The following is a 17,297-nucleotide window of genomic DNA, read 5'->3' on the forward strand; positions in this document are numbered from 1 at the left end:
TGTGGGATTTTTACGTTTTCGAAATTATTCTATACAGTGTAATTATTTTTTTCGTTTTATTATATTTTCTAAAAAACCCATAATATTTTAATTATTTTTAACGAGATATTCAAATTCAAAGTTAAATTAATATTTATTTCATAAAAAAAAACTTAAATTGTGATATGTTTTTTTGTTGAGAAAAATTACATTTAAAAATAATATCAAGTACTAATTTAAAAGGAAATTAAAATCGATAAAAACAAACACTACTAGAAAAATGACCTACAATGACAGTTAAACTCTGTCATATTTAAAATTTTTTACAGTTATTTTTAGTCACTGTTCCAGTAGTTATGGAAAGTCTATTATGACAGTTTAAAAAAATTGTCACAATAAATGTTTTTCATGACAGAAATTTTTTAAAAGAAAATAAATTTTACATATCTCTTATTGTTGACAGATAAATATATGTCAGACAGATAAATATATGTCATTATTTATATTTTATGATAATGATTAACTGTCATCTTTTCACCTAACATGATTTTAATTGACTGTTAAGAATGTCTTTCTTTGACAGTTTTTTTTTTAATTCAAATGTCATATACTCCTCTATTATCACATTTGTTTCTTGCCCTACTTTTTTTACCGTCCCTGTTTTTCTTGTTGCCTTACCATTACATAGACCAGTTCAAGCACAAAGTAGACTGCCCTGCCGTTACAATGTAGATTCTTGTCGCCCTACCATTACATACAACACACCCATATGGAAACAAACAGTCATCGCTTTAATATATATACGTTATCATACACTTTATAATATTTATACAAAATGATTGACTATTTTTGGTAAATGGTTTACAAGAATCTACATGTAGTAAAGTATGATAGGTAAATTTGAGACGTTGTCAAGTAAAAATCCTATGAAACAAATACAGTAATAAAAATGTTCATTGATATCTACAATAATATTTTTCCTACAAAACAAATATATGGTAATCTTATAAAGATCTCAAACATCTATAATTTTGTATATCTATTATTCTAGATATCTATGAACATCTAGATATCTATTATTATTTCCAAAAAGGAAGGCGCCTGAGAGATATTGTAAAAATTAAATAAAAAAAGAATCAATCTTTTTTCTTCTATATTACGAATATTGTTTATAGTTGAAAATTATTTAAATATAAAATAAAATGTTTGTACCAATGCAAAAATTAATATTTTTTAGACTACAATAATTTTGGTCTCTGTCGACACAGAAAAACATCGGCAGATCTTAAGAAAAACGTGGATAAAGCCTCTGTACGGGCACACATGTAATATAAAACTAATATCGATTGTACCAAGCAACGTTATTTTTGAATGGGCACGCATCGTGACCAAAACCCTTTCGCCTATTCCTCTATCCATTTTTGTTGACTTTACATTTGCAGAAATGCCCAAGTCACACACATACCGTGGATATGTATCTAACCTAGTCACAAACGAACAATGGATGTCTATATATTATTTCTAACAGGTTTGCATTCATATATGAATCTAGGAGTGATAGTAGATCCAATTTTGTCAATTTTAGAGCCAACCAGACCATATAAAGGATGGTTTTATTTAGATTTTACATATAAAGGATCTAAACCGATGTCCAACAAAGAACGAAACAAATGGATTGGATTTATTTGGATAGGTTTATTATTGGTTTCGTTCTTGGTTTTGTTTTTGTTTTTGTTTTTGTTTTGTTTTTTTGTTGCTTACTTTCTACTTTATTTTGAATGGGTCTTTTTGCTAACTTTCTACCAATGTCCAGCAAGTCTTCCTATCAGGGATGTTTACGGTTCGATTCGGTTCGGTTTGAAGTTGAAACTGTACTGAACCGCAAAATGCAAAAAGAAATTCCTTTGAAACCGCACCGAACTGCTCACTTGTATCAGATCGAATTGAAACCGAACAACTTATACATAAATAAAATCGGATCAAAACCAAACCGCTTATGCATAAATATTAGAATCAAAATCAAAGTGCATAAATATTGTTCCATGTTACTGGATCTCGAGCCTTAATGGAACCGAGTGTCACTAGGATGGAAGCTTATGCTTATATATATATATATATATATATATATAATTATTTATATATACAATTTTTTAAATAAAGCAGTTTTGTTCGGTTTTAGAATCGATTTAATTTCTTAAACCGAACCGAACCGCATAAGATGCGATTTCAATTTAAACCAAATCGAACCGAACCACATGTATTCTGTTCGATTCAGTTTTCAATCGTTTTTTGAACACCCCTACTTTTCCTATGTATATAAACTTAGTATCTATTTTGGATGATTGATTCGATTGATAAGAAAAAATATTTTTCAAAATATCATTTTTATTTTATGAAACGTCTTTTGATAAATGTTGTTTAAATTAAACTTTGAAAGTGTTCCAAAAACTATTTTCAATCATACATAACCATATTTCAAAGTTAAACACTTCAAAAATTAACCCAAACATTTTCTATCAACTCATAATTACTATTGATTTAGAGGTTTGTTTATAACCTAACAACTTTGATTTTTTTGACCAAGTCATTGATCTTTACTTGAAAGGAATGAGATAGTGATATGTGATTTTAGAAATTTTTTTTATAAATTTACAGATTACATTATTATTATAACTTGGAAAGAGTCATCTAGAGTAGTGAATAAGCATTGATTTTATTGACACTGGCTTGTTGACTTAGCATAGCAAGATATATAAGAGTTGAGGTGTCGACATAAATTATTATTTGGCCTTTTTGTTTTCATGATTGGTGGCAATATATTATCTCAAACCGAGTCCCAGTCTTTTAGCTTTAATATATACACACACATAATTTTGTTGATCAAACAATCCACTTGTAGATCATTAATCATAATCTATTATTCGCTGGACTTTTTGTAGTATTTTAGTCCTAAAACATTCAAACACTCAGACATTTGAACCTCTTTTTTTAAGTAAAAACAAAGAAAACTATGTTCAAACTAAAGAGAATATACATCTCACAAGACACAACACTATCAATCCATGGAGGGGTGTTCTTCAATTCTAAACACGAAAGAGATTTGTCCAACAAACATGACAAACCAAACCATGCACAATAGATCGATTACCGTTTTGTCTCGTAAAAGAGAACCCATGATGAAACTTCTTCTATCGGAAAGTTTTGGATATCATATTCACATAAGCTTGGGCTTCATTAGTAAAATGATACACCACCACCTCTAATTAATTTGAATAGATTTTAGAGTATAATAGAGTGAGAAATTAATTCCAATTGAAGGAAAAACATTTTTGAAGAAATTCAATAAATGGATGAGACATCAATGATCATGCTCAAAGTGTCAATTATTTTTTAAAATATATACGAGTAAATTAGAGTCGGAAGATTCAAACCTAAACATATATTCAAACAAATTAAAGTATGTTTTTTTTTTCTTCTTCTTTTTTGCATATTGCAATTTGATTTGACAAATGCTTACTAAAAAAAGTAACCAATTGGTTGGGCTAATTCATTAATTGCCACCAATATGTATTCAATGAAAGCAAAAACTTCAAATCATTATGTATCTTGACTTCTCCACTCTTCTCCTACAAGGTCAAGGTCAGTCAATGAGCTTCTTCACCCCTCTTTGACTCTTTCTTACTTATAATAATATAATTGCAAATAATTATAATATCATATATATTCGTTGTTTTATTGACTTGTAACTTATTTAGATCGACTTAAAAATTATTTATAGAAAAATTTATTTTTATTTAATTTTTTCGTAAAAATGGGTTAGAATACATTTATAAATTTATTTTACGTGCAGTTGTCAAATATTCTAATTTTTAAATTAAATACTTAAGAAATATTACAGGTGTATCATTAGTCATTCCAATTTTATCGGATGTCCCCAAAGGGACAGGTGTATCCTTAGTCACTCAAAACACAATGATTAATATATACGTTCAATACATCCAGTATGAATGTATCCAAACAATTTGTTGATGGTACGCTTTATAATTCACTAAAAATAATACAAAAGAAATATAAAAAGTAAGGCCTAAACTAGGTTTAGGGATTGTTGAATGACGATTTTACCATACTGGATTGTTCTATATATAATATAAAGAATACAAAGTTGAAAAGGGCTCTGACCTATACTAAATCCATTAGTAGATACATCAATATGTAAGTTGATATATATACACACACATATGTATGTGTGTCTTATTTCATATTGATATTATACAAAAGTAATATCGATATTTTGATATCTTTTATAAATACCCATAAACAAATGTATCATATATAAACTAAAATAAGATTTATAACAAAATGACATATAGTAGTTAAACTGAAATACCAACCTCAATATTTTGGTTCATAAGTAAAAAATAAATCAAAAGGAGTATAATTTATATAGCTGTGTGTTGGTAATTAAGAAATACGTGGTCGATTCCTATACCACTAAACAAAATGTATGAGTAAACTAAGCATAAAATCACATCCATGTAGATGGACTTAATAAATGAACAATCACCGAAGGATTAAGACATGTATTTAATACAGATTATAGATTATTGCCTTTATTCACATTAATTATTCAATTTATATTTCTGTACTCATCTCAAATATATATATATATATATATGCAAACGTGTGGTTGGTTGTATTAAGCAAACTCGTATTTAATTTGAATACCACATAAGAACATAACATAACATCACATAACATTTTGTATAATGCAAACACCCCAATTATATATTCTTCTCTTACTATAAGTTTTTCAACTTCCATTTTTAAAAATTTATACAACAAATTCCACATATTAATTATCACAAACGATATGTTGTATAATGTCTTGTATATTCTTCAATTTTATTGTTGGTCATCTTATCACGTCAATTTCAATAGAAATATTTAATAAAAGTTTATAAAATTTAGGGATTGTTAAATTGAAATTAGGAAAGTTATTGTAAATAACAAAACTATTAAAAATATGATAAAATTTCATAGTCTATAAATGATAAACAATTTGCGTCTATAGACAACTATTGAATGATATGTAGTAGTCTATTAACGGTTAATAATATTTTGTTATATTTGTAAATACGTTTTAGTTCTAAATATTTGAAAAGAACAGTAGAAACTAACAAAAGAAAGTTGATAATTTTGTATTACTTGTGATTGCCTTGTAAATGTTCATGACGTTGCTTAGTGCAGTTGAAAAATTAAATCTAGTAATAGTCCTCTTAATGAGCAATAATAGCTCTTTTTTCTTTTATTGATTCCAAAATTTCACCTTTAACGGTTAAATCAATATGTATATCTTAATTATTTCTATAGGTGGTATATTAATCAACTTATATATTAATATTTGGTTAGATATATATTACTTCATACTACTATACATGTTATGTTTGGTACTAAAAAAAAAAGAGTAAAATTTGAATAATACAAAATGGGAAATTGATTAATATTATCTTCTATGTATACTAAAATTTGAATAATATAAAAGTAATGTGTGTTGCATGTATAGTATAATTTAAGGTAGATATTCTTAAGTTATTTTTTTTAAAAAAAATAATTTTCAATTCTAAAATTTTATTCATAATCTGTTTTGCTTTGTTTGATTGAACTAAGTTTTTATATATAAATAGTGATTAGTTTTTAAAATTAAACCATGATTAGTTTTTATTTGACTGTAGATTTTATTTTAAATTTAAGTTAGAAAAACTCGTTAGCATTATTTGATGCAAATTTTTAAAGTTTTTTCTTTTAAAAAAATATTTATAGAACAATAATTATAGATTATTCCATTTTCTTCTATTAAACATGAAATAAATGTGAAAAATCAACAACAATAAACATAATGTCAAAATAATTATTATTTATTTTGAAATTAGTAATGCATAAAACTACATAAATATAAGAGAATTTGCTTAAGGTAGCAAAATATTTTAATAAAATTAAATTCCTATCACCTCTTTGCAAGAACAGAAATTTTCATAAATATAACAAAATATCAAATTATTTAACAAAACCTATAAAGTTAGTCATTTTTTAAATATTTCAGGTTTCCTCTTCCATCTTTCTTGTCGATGAAATGGTCTTTCTCGTACGATTTCTTTCATTTTCCTCCTACGATTTCTTTCATCTTTCCTCTTTTTTTTTCTGCAATTTCTTTCCATTAACTTTCTACTTTTCCTTTTCGTTGTGATTTCTTTTCATCGTCTTTCTTTCTTTTTTTACGTCGTTTACATTTGGTTAACTAAATCTAAATAACTGTGTACAAAATAATAGCAAAATCTAAAAATCGTATAAAGAATCTTGAAAAAAAAAATCATTTAGATTAGAGTAGCCAAATGTAAACTAGTAAAAAACTAAACAATCGTGTAAAAAAAATAAAAAATAGTGTACAAAGAATCTTAACAAAAAATCATTTAGATTGGAGTAGCCAAATGTAAACGATTGTGTAAAAAATGTAAACGATCGTATAAAAAGTAACAGATTGTATATAAAAAATCTTGAAAAATCAATTAGATTGGAGTAGCTATAAATGATCATTAAAAAAAAAGTAAACGATTATTTATTTTTAAACAATTGTGTAAAAAAAAAAGATGGTGTATAAAGAATCTTGAGAAAAAGTCATTTGTATTGAAGTAGCAAATGTAAACAAATGTGTAAAAAAGTAAGCGATTGTGTAAAAAACATAAATCATCATGTACCAAAAGAATTAAAAAAATTGTGTACCAAATTAAAAAAAAAATTGAGATTTGGGTCCTAAATCTAAAAGATGGTCTAACCAAATTTAAAATGTAACCAAATTAAATAAAAAAAAATAAATGGATTGGAGTAGCTAAACAATCCCTAAAAAAAAGTAAAGGATGGTGTAAAAAAATAAGTTATCTTTCTCTAAACGATCGTGTAACAAAAAGAATTAAAAAAATTGTATACCAATTTTTTTTAAAAAAAAATCATTTAGATTTAGGTCCTCAACCAAATCAAAATGATAACAAAATTAAACGATGGAATTGAAAAGATAAACTGTAGTGATATGTAAACGATCGCTTACCAAATAATAACCAAATCTAAATAATTACAAATATATTACGTGCGCATTGTTGATGGCATAATTAATATCGTGCTTGATGAGACATTTTTGATATTCTACACGATGGGCTTCTGCGCTTTTTTCATTTTCAAAATTTTTCTATAAATCGTAAATATTTTGTCGTTTTTTTATATTTCCGAAGAGATTGAAAAAAAAGAATTTAATAAAATTAACTCATCTCTAATGACGTTAATTTATTCTTTTAAATTCCTAATTTATCCTCATTCCCATTTCTTTTTCTTTCCGCATCTGTCCTCTTCTATTTCTCTCTTCCAGTACCAACAGAGCGAAAATGATTGGGCTACAGGGGCCCCGTCCGGTATCAGTGCTGAAGACTTCGGACGGAGATAGAAAAATCAAGGAGGAAGAGGCCAGGAAGCTGTCGGGAAATGGCGCCGGAGACCTCCATGGATTTGAGAGAACAAAAGCAGAAAAAGAGATTGACATACAAAAAAGAAAGAGAAACTGAAGACTGAAAGAATATTTTACCCAAAACGTATTTGACTAGGTAAGTGGGACACTTGTCCTTCTAAAAAACACACACATTTTACCATCTTTGTTGTTTTCTTCCTAATAAAAATTGATAAATCATGTTATTAGGGTTTCGTGTTGATAAAATCCAAAATTAGCATCTCATTATAGTTTTCCATACAAATTGGCAAAATTTCCTCAATCACAAAAAATCAAACAGCAATTTAAAACTCTCTCCCATGGATAAATCCACAATAAAAATAACAATCAATCAAAGAAATTGATTTATATTGTTATCTTAATTTGTATGGAATATAATCGGAAAAGCTTCAAAGTTATTGCTTTTTTCTTTTCTTACGTTCAAACTCCTCATATTCACCTCAAAAATGCATTTCAACTTCAGATGAGAATTAAAAGGATGATAAAATGAAAACTAGATTTTCCAACTAACGCTTAAATTCAATGATATAAATTGGCCACATAATACCTCAAAATCCCACATGCACAACGTTTTTTTAAAATAATAAAATTATTGAAATTGTAGTATTGAAAACTCAGAACGCACTATATCATTGTCATTAGCACAATTTCACATGGCTTGTAATAAAGGAGAAATGGCTTTGGATTCTTCAAGTACCATTAGAATGAATTATTGTTGCATTTCACAAAAAATATAAACGTATATATGTATACAACCATTAAAATGACAAGTAATTGAAGTGTCAAAGTGAGCGTTTTCATCCACAGCATTTGGACTCATTGAGATATGTTATTATACTTTATCCAAAATGAACATAAATGACTAGCCGTAAATATAAACTATAACTTTTGAAATAATTATACAACTTATGTAATTATTTGGATATAACCTAATGTTCTATTTTTTCTTTTCTATGTTCCTTCGAAAAGTTAAATATTTTAAATTTATTTTGCGATTTAAGAATCTTCCTTTTTTAATGACACGTGTGCTAAGTTTAAATTGTTTTAAATTTTAGGCTTCTAACCTCAATTTATCATTTTGTATTTAATTTGGGTTTTTGACTTGAATGATTATTAATTAATTTTAAAACAAGTAAGAGCTCAAATTTAAAATAATTTTAATAGTGTTAGAAAAAAATACTCAACGTATTTAGTTTATTAGATATTGACCTTTAAACACCAATTACTAAAAGGTATAAATTTAAAAACCAAATTGAAAGAAAAATTCAAAACTTTGAGGATAAATCTTTTAACATATTATTGAAGTCACTGAATTGAAATCAATTTGTATACTAAAAATAGCGAACGCGGGAAGAAGATATTTTTTTAATATATCCAATCAGGGCATTCCACGTATTCATTTGATTTAAACTTAGAAAGCATACTTGTATACCTCTGGACGGCACTTCTCAATGGTCTATTTCCTCCTTTTTTTTTTTTTTTTTTTCCCTATTTCTTTTACTGGAGGGTACTAGGATGAAAAAAATGCCATTGGACATATCATATACTCATAGATATAATAATTAGATTTGAAGTATTAACATAGGTATGTATATTAAAGATTTACAATAAGAGGATGGAGGGGGCGAAGTAGAGATTTGTTTGCTGTGTAAGAAAGCCAACAGTGTCACAGTTACTCATCCAACTACCAATTTCAACATTTAATGCAAAAAACACTTTCAGCTGACTCAATCTCCATCCATCCCTACTACTAATAAATAAATAGTAATAACCCCTTTTAGCCCTTAATTGTTTCGATCCCCCAAATGAAATGATCCATGAATCCTCTTCTTCCTCAACGGCCCGTCTTCCTCATTTCATTGTTTTTCGTAATTTTTGTTGGCACCCATTTTAGCTTTGGGCTTCAGAATTCCAATTCCACAATTCAAATCATCAAAGATGGAGATCGCTTGGTATCCACCAACAAAAAATTTGCACTTGGGTTCTTCAATTTCAACAATTCCACCACACGCCGATATGTCGGAATTTGGTACAATCAAATCCCTCAATTAACCCTCGTTTGGGTTGCCAACAGAAACCACCCCCTTAACGACACTTCAGGAACCTTAGCCCTCGACCTTCATGGAAACGTCGTCGTTTTTACCCCGACGCAAACCATATCTCTTTGGTCTACTAACACTACCATCCGATCAAACAACGACGTGTCGATTCAGCTTTCTAATACAGGAAATCTCGCCCTGATTCAACCACAAACCCAGAAGGTTATATGGCAGAGCTTTGATTATCCATCTAATGTCTTTCTTCCCTACATGAAACTAGGAGTGAACCGTCGGACCGGGTTTAGCTGGTTTCTAACTTCATGGAAGGCGCTCGATGATCCAGGAACTGGGAACTTTACTTGCCGGATTGACCCAACCGGGTACCCCCAACTGATTTTATACGACGGGAAGGTTCCACGGTGGCGAGGAGGACCATGGACGGGAAGAAGATGGTCCGGAGTACCTGAAATGACAAGGTCGTTTATAATCAACACGTCCTATGTCGACAACAGTGAAGAAATTTCCCTAACAAACGGTATAACAGTCGACAAAGTTCTAATGAGAATGACTCTAGATGAATCCGGTTTGGTTCATCGCTCCACATGGAACCAACAAGAGAAAAAGTGGATCGAATTTTGGTCAGCTCCAATTGAATGGTGTGATACCTACAACCGGTGCGGTTTGAACAGCAATTGCGACCCATACGACGCGGAGCAGTTCCAGTGCAAGTGCCTACCTGGGTTCAAACCACGATCGGAGCAGAATTGGTTCTATAGAGATGCGTCAGGTGGGTGCATCAGGAAGAGGACAAACGCCACGTGTCGGAGTGGAGAAGGTTTCGTGAAGGTGGCACGTGTGAAGGTGCCAGATACATCGATGGCACATGTGGATAAGAATATGAGTTTAGAAGCGTGCGAACAAGCGTGTTTAAATAATTGTAACTGTACGGCTTACACAAGCGCAAATGAGATGACGGGGACAGGGTGCATGATGTGGCATGGAGACCTGATTGACACGCGGACCTATGCCAATACAGGTCAAGATCTATATGTAAGAGTTGATGCTATTGAATTAGGTGAGCTTTTAAATTCTCTTGCCCAATCAATTATTATTATTATTTTTTTCTTTCTTACCGAAATTAAAATTTTCATCTTCATTAATTTTTGTTCAGCTCAATATGCACAAAAATCAAAAGGCCATCCAACAAAAAAGGTGATAGCCATTATTGTTGTGTCTTTTGTTGCATTGGTGGTACTCGTGAGCTTGCTAATTTATTTATGGGACGTGGTTAGAAAAAGTAAGTAACATTTTGTTTTTTTTTTTTCCTCCAAACTTTGTATATTTTCTTGTGACTTATTAGTTGTTGTTGATAAAGCAAATAATTTTTTTTTTTAATTAATGACACAGAAAAGGAGAGATCAAATTTATCTTTTAACTTTATTGGAGAACCTCCAAATTCGAAGGAATTTGACGAAAGTAGAACAAGTTCAGATTTGCCTGTATTTGACTTGTTGACCATAGCAAAGGCAACTGACAATTTTTCATATACTAACAAGCTTGGCGAAGGTGGCTTTGGTGCAGTTTATAAGGTAAAATATCTCAGCTTATTGATGTAATTAATTAATTATAGATTTCATTTTTAAATATATCCCAAGCTATATGCATGCCTATAATGTTACAGATTTCACTGCCTATTTCTCATGTTTAAATTAAAGAGCATTTGGGGCCTTGATAATAACCTAAAAAAAAACTTTAGACTAATCATAAAAGATCTAGTGTCAGTTAGGTAACAGTTAGAAAATTAAATTAAATGATAGAATTTATGGATATAGAGTGTGTTCACTATTCATTATCTCAGGGGAAGCTTACAAATGGAGAGGAAATAGCAGTTAAGAGGTTGGCTAAGAATTCAGGGCAAGGAGTTGGAGAGTTCAAGAATGAAGTTAATTTAATTGCAAAGCTTCAACATAGAAACCTTGTCAAAATCTTAGGTTACTGCGTTAAGCATGAAGAGAAAATGCTTGTGTACGAGTACTTGCCAAACAAAAGCTTGGACACTTACATCTTTGGTAAAGTTTCTTGATTAAACATCTTTCTAAAATAACTTGTTTTTCCTTTTCTACTCTTCCACACTAATATTTTACTTACTTTATGTTCATTAGTTTGAGTACTGTGTGTCTATATATATATATATATATATATATATATATATATATATATATATATATATATATGCAAAACAAAGTTATTGAATCTGATCATTTTACTTTTTTTTTTTTTTTGTTCCAGATGAAACCAAGAGGGGTTTGCTTGATTGGAAAAAACGTTTTGAAATTATATCTGGCATCGCCCGAGGACTCTTGTATCTTCATGAAGATTCTAGATTGAAAATTATTCATCGAGATTTGAAGGCAAGTAATATACTATTGGATGCTAATTTGAATCCCAAAATTGCAGACTTCGGTATGGCAAGAATATTTGGCCAAGATCAAATTCAAGCAAACACAAATCGAATTGTCGGAACATAGTAAGTATTCTACTAAGTATAGTTATATATCTAGTTAATTTTGTTAATTGATTATTACATCTATACGTTACGTTAACTAGTGCATTTAGAAAAGATACTTCACACCTATCTAATATTTATTACTAAATAAGTATTGTATATATTAATTTTGGTTGAAACAGTGGATATATGTCACCGGAGTATGCAATGGAAGGCCTATTTTCAGTGAAATCGGATGTATATAGCTTTGGAGTTTTGGTACTAGAGATGATTACGAGCAAAAAGAATACCAACTATGATTCCTCCTACTTAAACTTGGTTGGACATGTAAGAAATTGTATTGAATTATATCGTCAAAACATAGCATATCAACTAATGGATCGTTTCCAAATAATTTTGCTTTCATTAATGAAATTAATAGCAAAGAGAATGATGGTATAACTCCTTTACAACTTCAGGTTTGGGAGCTCTGGAAACTTGACAGTGTAATGGAACTAGTGGACTCAAGTTTGGAAGAAACAAGTTGTAAATACAAAATCATGAGATGTCTTCAAATTGGGTTATTATGCGTTCAAGAGGATCCAACAGATCGTCCAACCATGTCAACTGTCGTCTTCATGTTGGGGAATGAAGTGAGTCTTCCTTCTCCAAAGAAACCTGCTTTTATTTTAAAGAGGAAATACAACAGTGGAGATCCATCTACCAGTACAGAAGGGGCCAACTCTGTAAATGATCTAACAATTTCTATACTCAATGCTCGTTGATAAATTAATAAAATTATATATATATATATATATATATATATATATATATATATATATATATATATATATATATATATATATATGTCAAATTGATGAGATTTAATGAGAAAAATCAAATAAGAGTACGTACACATGCATACGTGCATTATCTTAAGTTCTTGAAATTTCCAAACACATCTACTTCCTTAATTATCTTAATTTTGAAATCCATATAACACATATTTTCTCATGAAAAAGGTTCCTCTCTCCTCTCTCTCATTTTCTTGTATAGAAAAAACAAGAATGTACTAGCCTATTTATCAATGGAGTTGAAATTTTTTTCCTACTTTTCCACTAGTCAAAATGGACTTGAAAGCTACTTTTTCTTAAGAGGTGTGTGTCGAAGGCCATTAGTCGTTGTAGCTTAGGAGAGTGAATCTCATTATTTTAGGAAAATAAATTTGATTTACGAAGTGAGAAGATAATTTTGTTTAGTAGTAAAAAAACCAAAAAGAAGAAGAACAATAATAGATGAGAGAGGAAGTGAGATTGAAAGGATAGACTAATAAAAATAAAGCATATAGTATGTAAAGAATAATAGGTCATGCTTACTATTCTTAAACTTTTAAAATTAAGAATTGAGTCCTTAAACTTATTTAAAATTTAAAATTGGACCTTCAAACTCATATATGTACTTATTATATAATTGTAGAAATTGTGTATTTATCGTATAAGTTTGGGGCTTTTGTTTTTATCGAGAAATAGCCACAACCATAACAATTAAATTCAAAATATTAACATATATAACATTAAAAAAGTACAAGTATAACAAATTTTGTCGAAGTCTATTAATAATATAGAAGTCTATCACTGATAGATCATATTGCATACTCTGGTGATATATAAGAGTCTATAAGTTTATACTTGCAATTTTTAAAAAATGTTGCTATATACTTAATCGTTATTCCTAAAATTGTTATCCGTTATAACTATGGTTCTAATTTTTACGATTGTTATAATTTTAAGGGCTAAATGAGACACTTTTTAGAAGTTTAAGAAATCCAATTTTTATAATTAAAATAAGGAAGTCATTGCAACTATCTTCGTGAAGTATAGTTTTTGAAGATTGTACTGAAACAAAATATTTAATGTTGAAGAAATTGAATAGTTGTTGAGTATGAATATCATTATTTGAATTTTAGGGTGGATGGAAATGGGAGGAGTCACAACTTAGAACCATAGTTTTTGAGAATGTTTTTTTTTTCATTTTTTTTATACTTAATATAGTTGTATTAGTGATTTGATTCAAAATAAGAAGGCCGAAGATAATTACAAGTGAGTGATATAACTTCGATAATCTCTTTAAATGATAAAATCTTTGAATCTATATCTTAGAGGTATATCTTCTTTTCTATAATTTTTATTTAACAACACTAGTTCCATATCATTCGATAAGTTTGCACCCTTAAACTTTCGAGATAGCTAGGGCCTCCAAATTTTCTATCTTAGGTATATGTTGTTTTTCTTAATCTATATTTTTCTTCTAGAAAAAACTTAGGTCACACTCATCTCTTATGTAACTCCTATCTTACCTTAACGAAAAGTTGACGTGTACTATTTAAAAAGAATTAAAAGAAGAAAACATTGATATATTATTAGTCATACATCAACACTTTTTAAAAATACATTCATTCAAGTAAATTAGCAGCAATATATCAATACGATTTAAAATTTTCAATTTCGAGTATTACATTTTTGGTATATCAATTGTTTATCGATATTAATTTAAAATGGTTACCAGCCAAAGGTAGATAGACTGAACCAATATAAATCGATAATAACGTGGGTAGAAAAATAATATTCTATAGGAAAGGAGTGAATATATAAATTAAATCTATGAAAAATAATAAATGAACATGCACTTTAATTATATGATTATTTGGGAAGGATTAATTTGGTGTATTAACTATTATATAGACATTTTTATATTAGTTAAAAAATTTACTAATAATAGCAAATTGTGCAATCATTTAGCTAATTAATAGATATATAATATATGATGAAGATATGACATGAAAATCTTGTAACGTTTAATTTAATTTATTGCCACCAATGTACATTGTGTACCATGGGAAATAGAAAACTCCATGTAATAAATTATTTATGTTGACACCTCAACTTCTCTCCTTCCAAGTCAAAGGTCAACATCTATCCTCATCACCACCCTTGACTCTTTCCTATTTATCATCATTTTATTGACTTGGTCACTTTAAAGTTGAGATGTGAAATTATAACTTTTAAAACCATAAATCCTAATTTTGAAAAAGGATCAAACAAAATCCTTCGATTAAAATTATATTTCATCTATCTTAATCCTTTGTTGACCAAGCACAAAACGACTCACTATGGAGAGGGACTTAATAAATGAACAATTCAAAAGGGTTGGTCCATTCTTTTTTCCCCTTTAGAATATCGGATAATATTTAGGGTTGATTAACTTTTAGATATATCCATTGTTTCACATTTTTTCATGAAAAGTTTTCTTGGGCCCTTCAAAAGGAGCCATCCCCATGCTATATATATTGTTCTCTCCAACAAGAAGAAAGAGCTGGCAATGTTTAAATCTAGAGATATTTGAAGGAAGGAGGAGAAACAGATCAGAAAGAAAAATGTGGGAATTGGTTATCTGATACACAACGTAAGTTTATATACACAATATTACAATAATATTAAAAGAATTGAAACAAAACACAGATAATAAAGTGATAGAACAGAACATAAGTTACAATATATGAATAGGAAGATATATACATCGAAAATAAGATCAATAATTTAGTTTAGAAGTAAAGTTAAAAAGAGAAATTCTTATGGATGTAAAAAAACTTAAACGGTTTACAACATATAGCAAAGAAAACTTGAGAACTCGATAGATTTTGCTATAATTCAATTTTCTTTTGCTATATTTTCTAAGATCAACTTAATTATCTATTTATAATTTAAGGTTTAGATTATACAAAATTTCCACCAACATTGGGTATGTTTCAATTATTCCACGAACTTTCGAAAAGTTTGTTTTGTATTTATACTTGAACTTAATTTTTGGAATGGTTCTAAAAAATATATTTCGATTAAAAAAAAAACAAGAGGAGTTGGATATTGTAACAATGTTGGATATAATGTTACAACAAGATATTAACACATGCACAAGAGAGAGGATAAAAAATAACACACAAGAGATTCAGTAATGTAATTCGGTGAAATACAACTATGTTTGGAGGCTTCACCCAATTAAGAAGAATGTTCACTAGAGTAAATAAATTGGATTACAAGTATTTAACTTATTTTTAATAGACAAACTCAATAAATGGTAAGATTAAGGTAGATGATCACGGGCTCCATCTTAGTGGTTAATATTTGATTGATTCTTCTTACTAATGCCAGGTTCTTTAGATTATTCAACTCTAGCACTATACTGTAATTAGGCTCCCTAAACACTATAACTCAATTTCTAAATCAATATTGAACATCATGTTAAGAGCAAACAGTTTTTATAGAGGAGAAGCTTAGATCATGAAAACCAAGACTCGAATGTCTGCACAGACTGAGTTAGAAACTTCTCTGTCTAACCTCTGAAAGAAAAATGCATGCAGCCTAATAGGAAAGAGACCCAACAGCCAATATAGAAAGACAATCATTTAGCCATAATATCAAAAATCTATGACCAAAGGCAACAAGGAAACAACTAAAAGAATATTTTTACAGCCAATCAAACATTAACATATTTTATTTATTCTATTTGAATAAAATGAAAAATTGGACATGAAAGTTGATGTATCAAAATTAAAAGATGTAAATGATATTGTATATGCAGCTTACAGAAGATTTAACCTTGTGTTGTTGCCATTTATTTTATTTTTTATTTTATTTTATTTTTATTTATTTATTTTTTAACCTTGTGTTATTGTTGTTGCCATTTATTTTACCCCACAGGATATAGTGAAAGTAATTTAGATAATCAATTTTTACATACATTTGGTGATTTTTGACCTCACAAGCTTGTGTTTTGTCATTCATGTTCGAAATCAAAATTACGTTTATCATATTCACGGGTATTTCAAAAGAAATAATTCAAAAGAGAAGTTTAATAATTCAAAATCAATTTTGATTATTGAAAGCAATGTTTAAAAATTTAAAATATAATACAAATTCTAAACCGTGTTTCAACAAAAATTAATGGTTTTATCTTTTTAAAGTCACCTACAAAACATGTCTTGAAATGATAAGGAATGAAACTGATATTTTTTTTCCTTTTCATTTTCTAGACAAGGAAAATAAGCATATCGTCCTACCATTTAGACTAACTGAAACATCGAGAACTTTAACCTGAATAGACCCATACATAATCAAGCATAAAGATAAAGTTTAATATTTGAAATCATAATATAATTAATGTAATTTTCTAGTACACAATTAATTTAATT

At 28.7% G+C, this 17,297-nt stretch overlaps 1 protein-coding gene across 1 annotated transcript; it reads left to right on the plus strand.

The window, feature by feature from the left end:
* The first annotated feature begins 9,014 nt into the window (after positions 1–9,014).
* LOC103485800 (G-type lectin S-receptor-like serine/threonine-protein kinase At1g11410) lies at positions 9,015–13,084 on the plus strand. Its single transcript, XM_008443503.3, has 7 exons — positions 9,015–10,642; positions 10,739–10,864; positions 10,975–11,156; positions 11,426–11,636; positions 11,857–12,094; positions 12,256–12,400; positions 12,532–13,084. Exons 1-7 carry the CDS (start codon positions 9,346–9,348, stop codon positions 12,835–12,837), a joined length of 2,505 nt encoding a protein of 834 aa, XP_008441725.3. The 5' UTR covers positions 9,015–9,345; the 3' UTR covers positions 12,838–13,084.
* Positions 13,085–17,297: the final 4,213 nt, after the last annotated feature.

The sequence above is a fragment of the Cucumis melo genome, chromosome 12, assembly GCF_025177605.1.
Source record: "Cucumis melo cultivar AY chromosome 12, USDA_Cmelo_AY_1.0, whole genome shotgun sequence".
NCBI lineage: Eukaryota > Viridiplantae > Streptophyta > Magnoliopsida > Cucurbitales > Cucurbitaceae > Cucumis > Cucumis melo.

Excerpts from the sequence above, each read along its gene's own strand:
- LOC103485800 (XM_008443503.3), top strand. The coding sequence starts at position 9,346 with ATGAATCCTCTTCTTCCTCAACGGCCCGTCTTCCTCATTTCATTGTTT. Across the intron at positions 10,865-10,974 it reads ATGGGACGTGGTTAGAAAAA|AAAAGGAGAGATCAAATTTA; the intron begins GTAAGTAACATT and ends TTAATGACACAG. Across the intron at positions 12,095-12,255 it reads AATCGAATTGTCGGAACATA|TGGATATATGTCACCGGAGT; the intron begins GTAAGTATTCTA and ends TGGTTGAAACAG.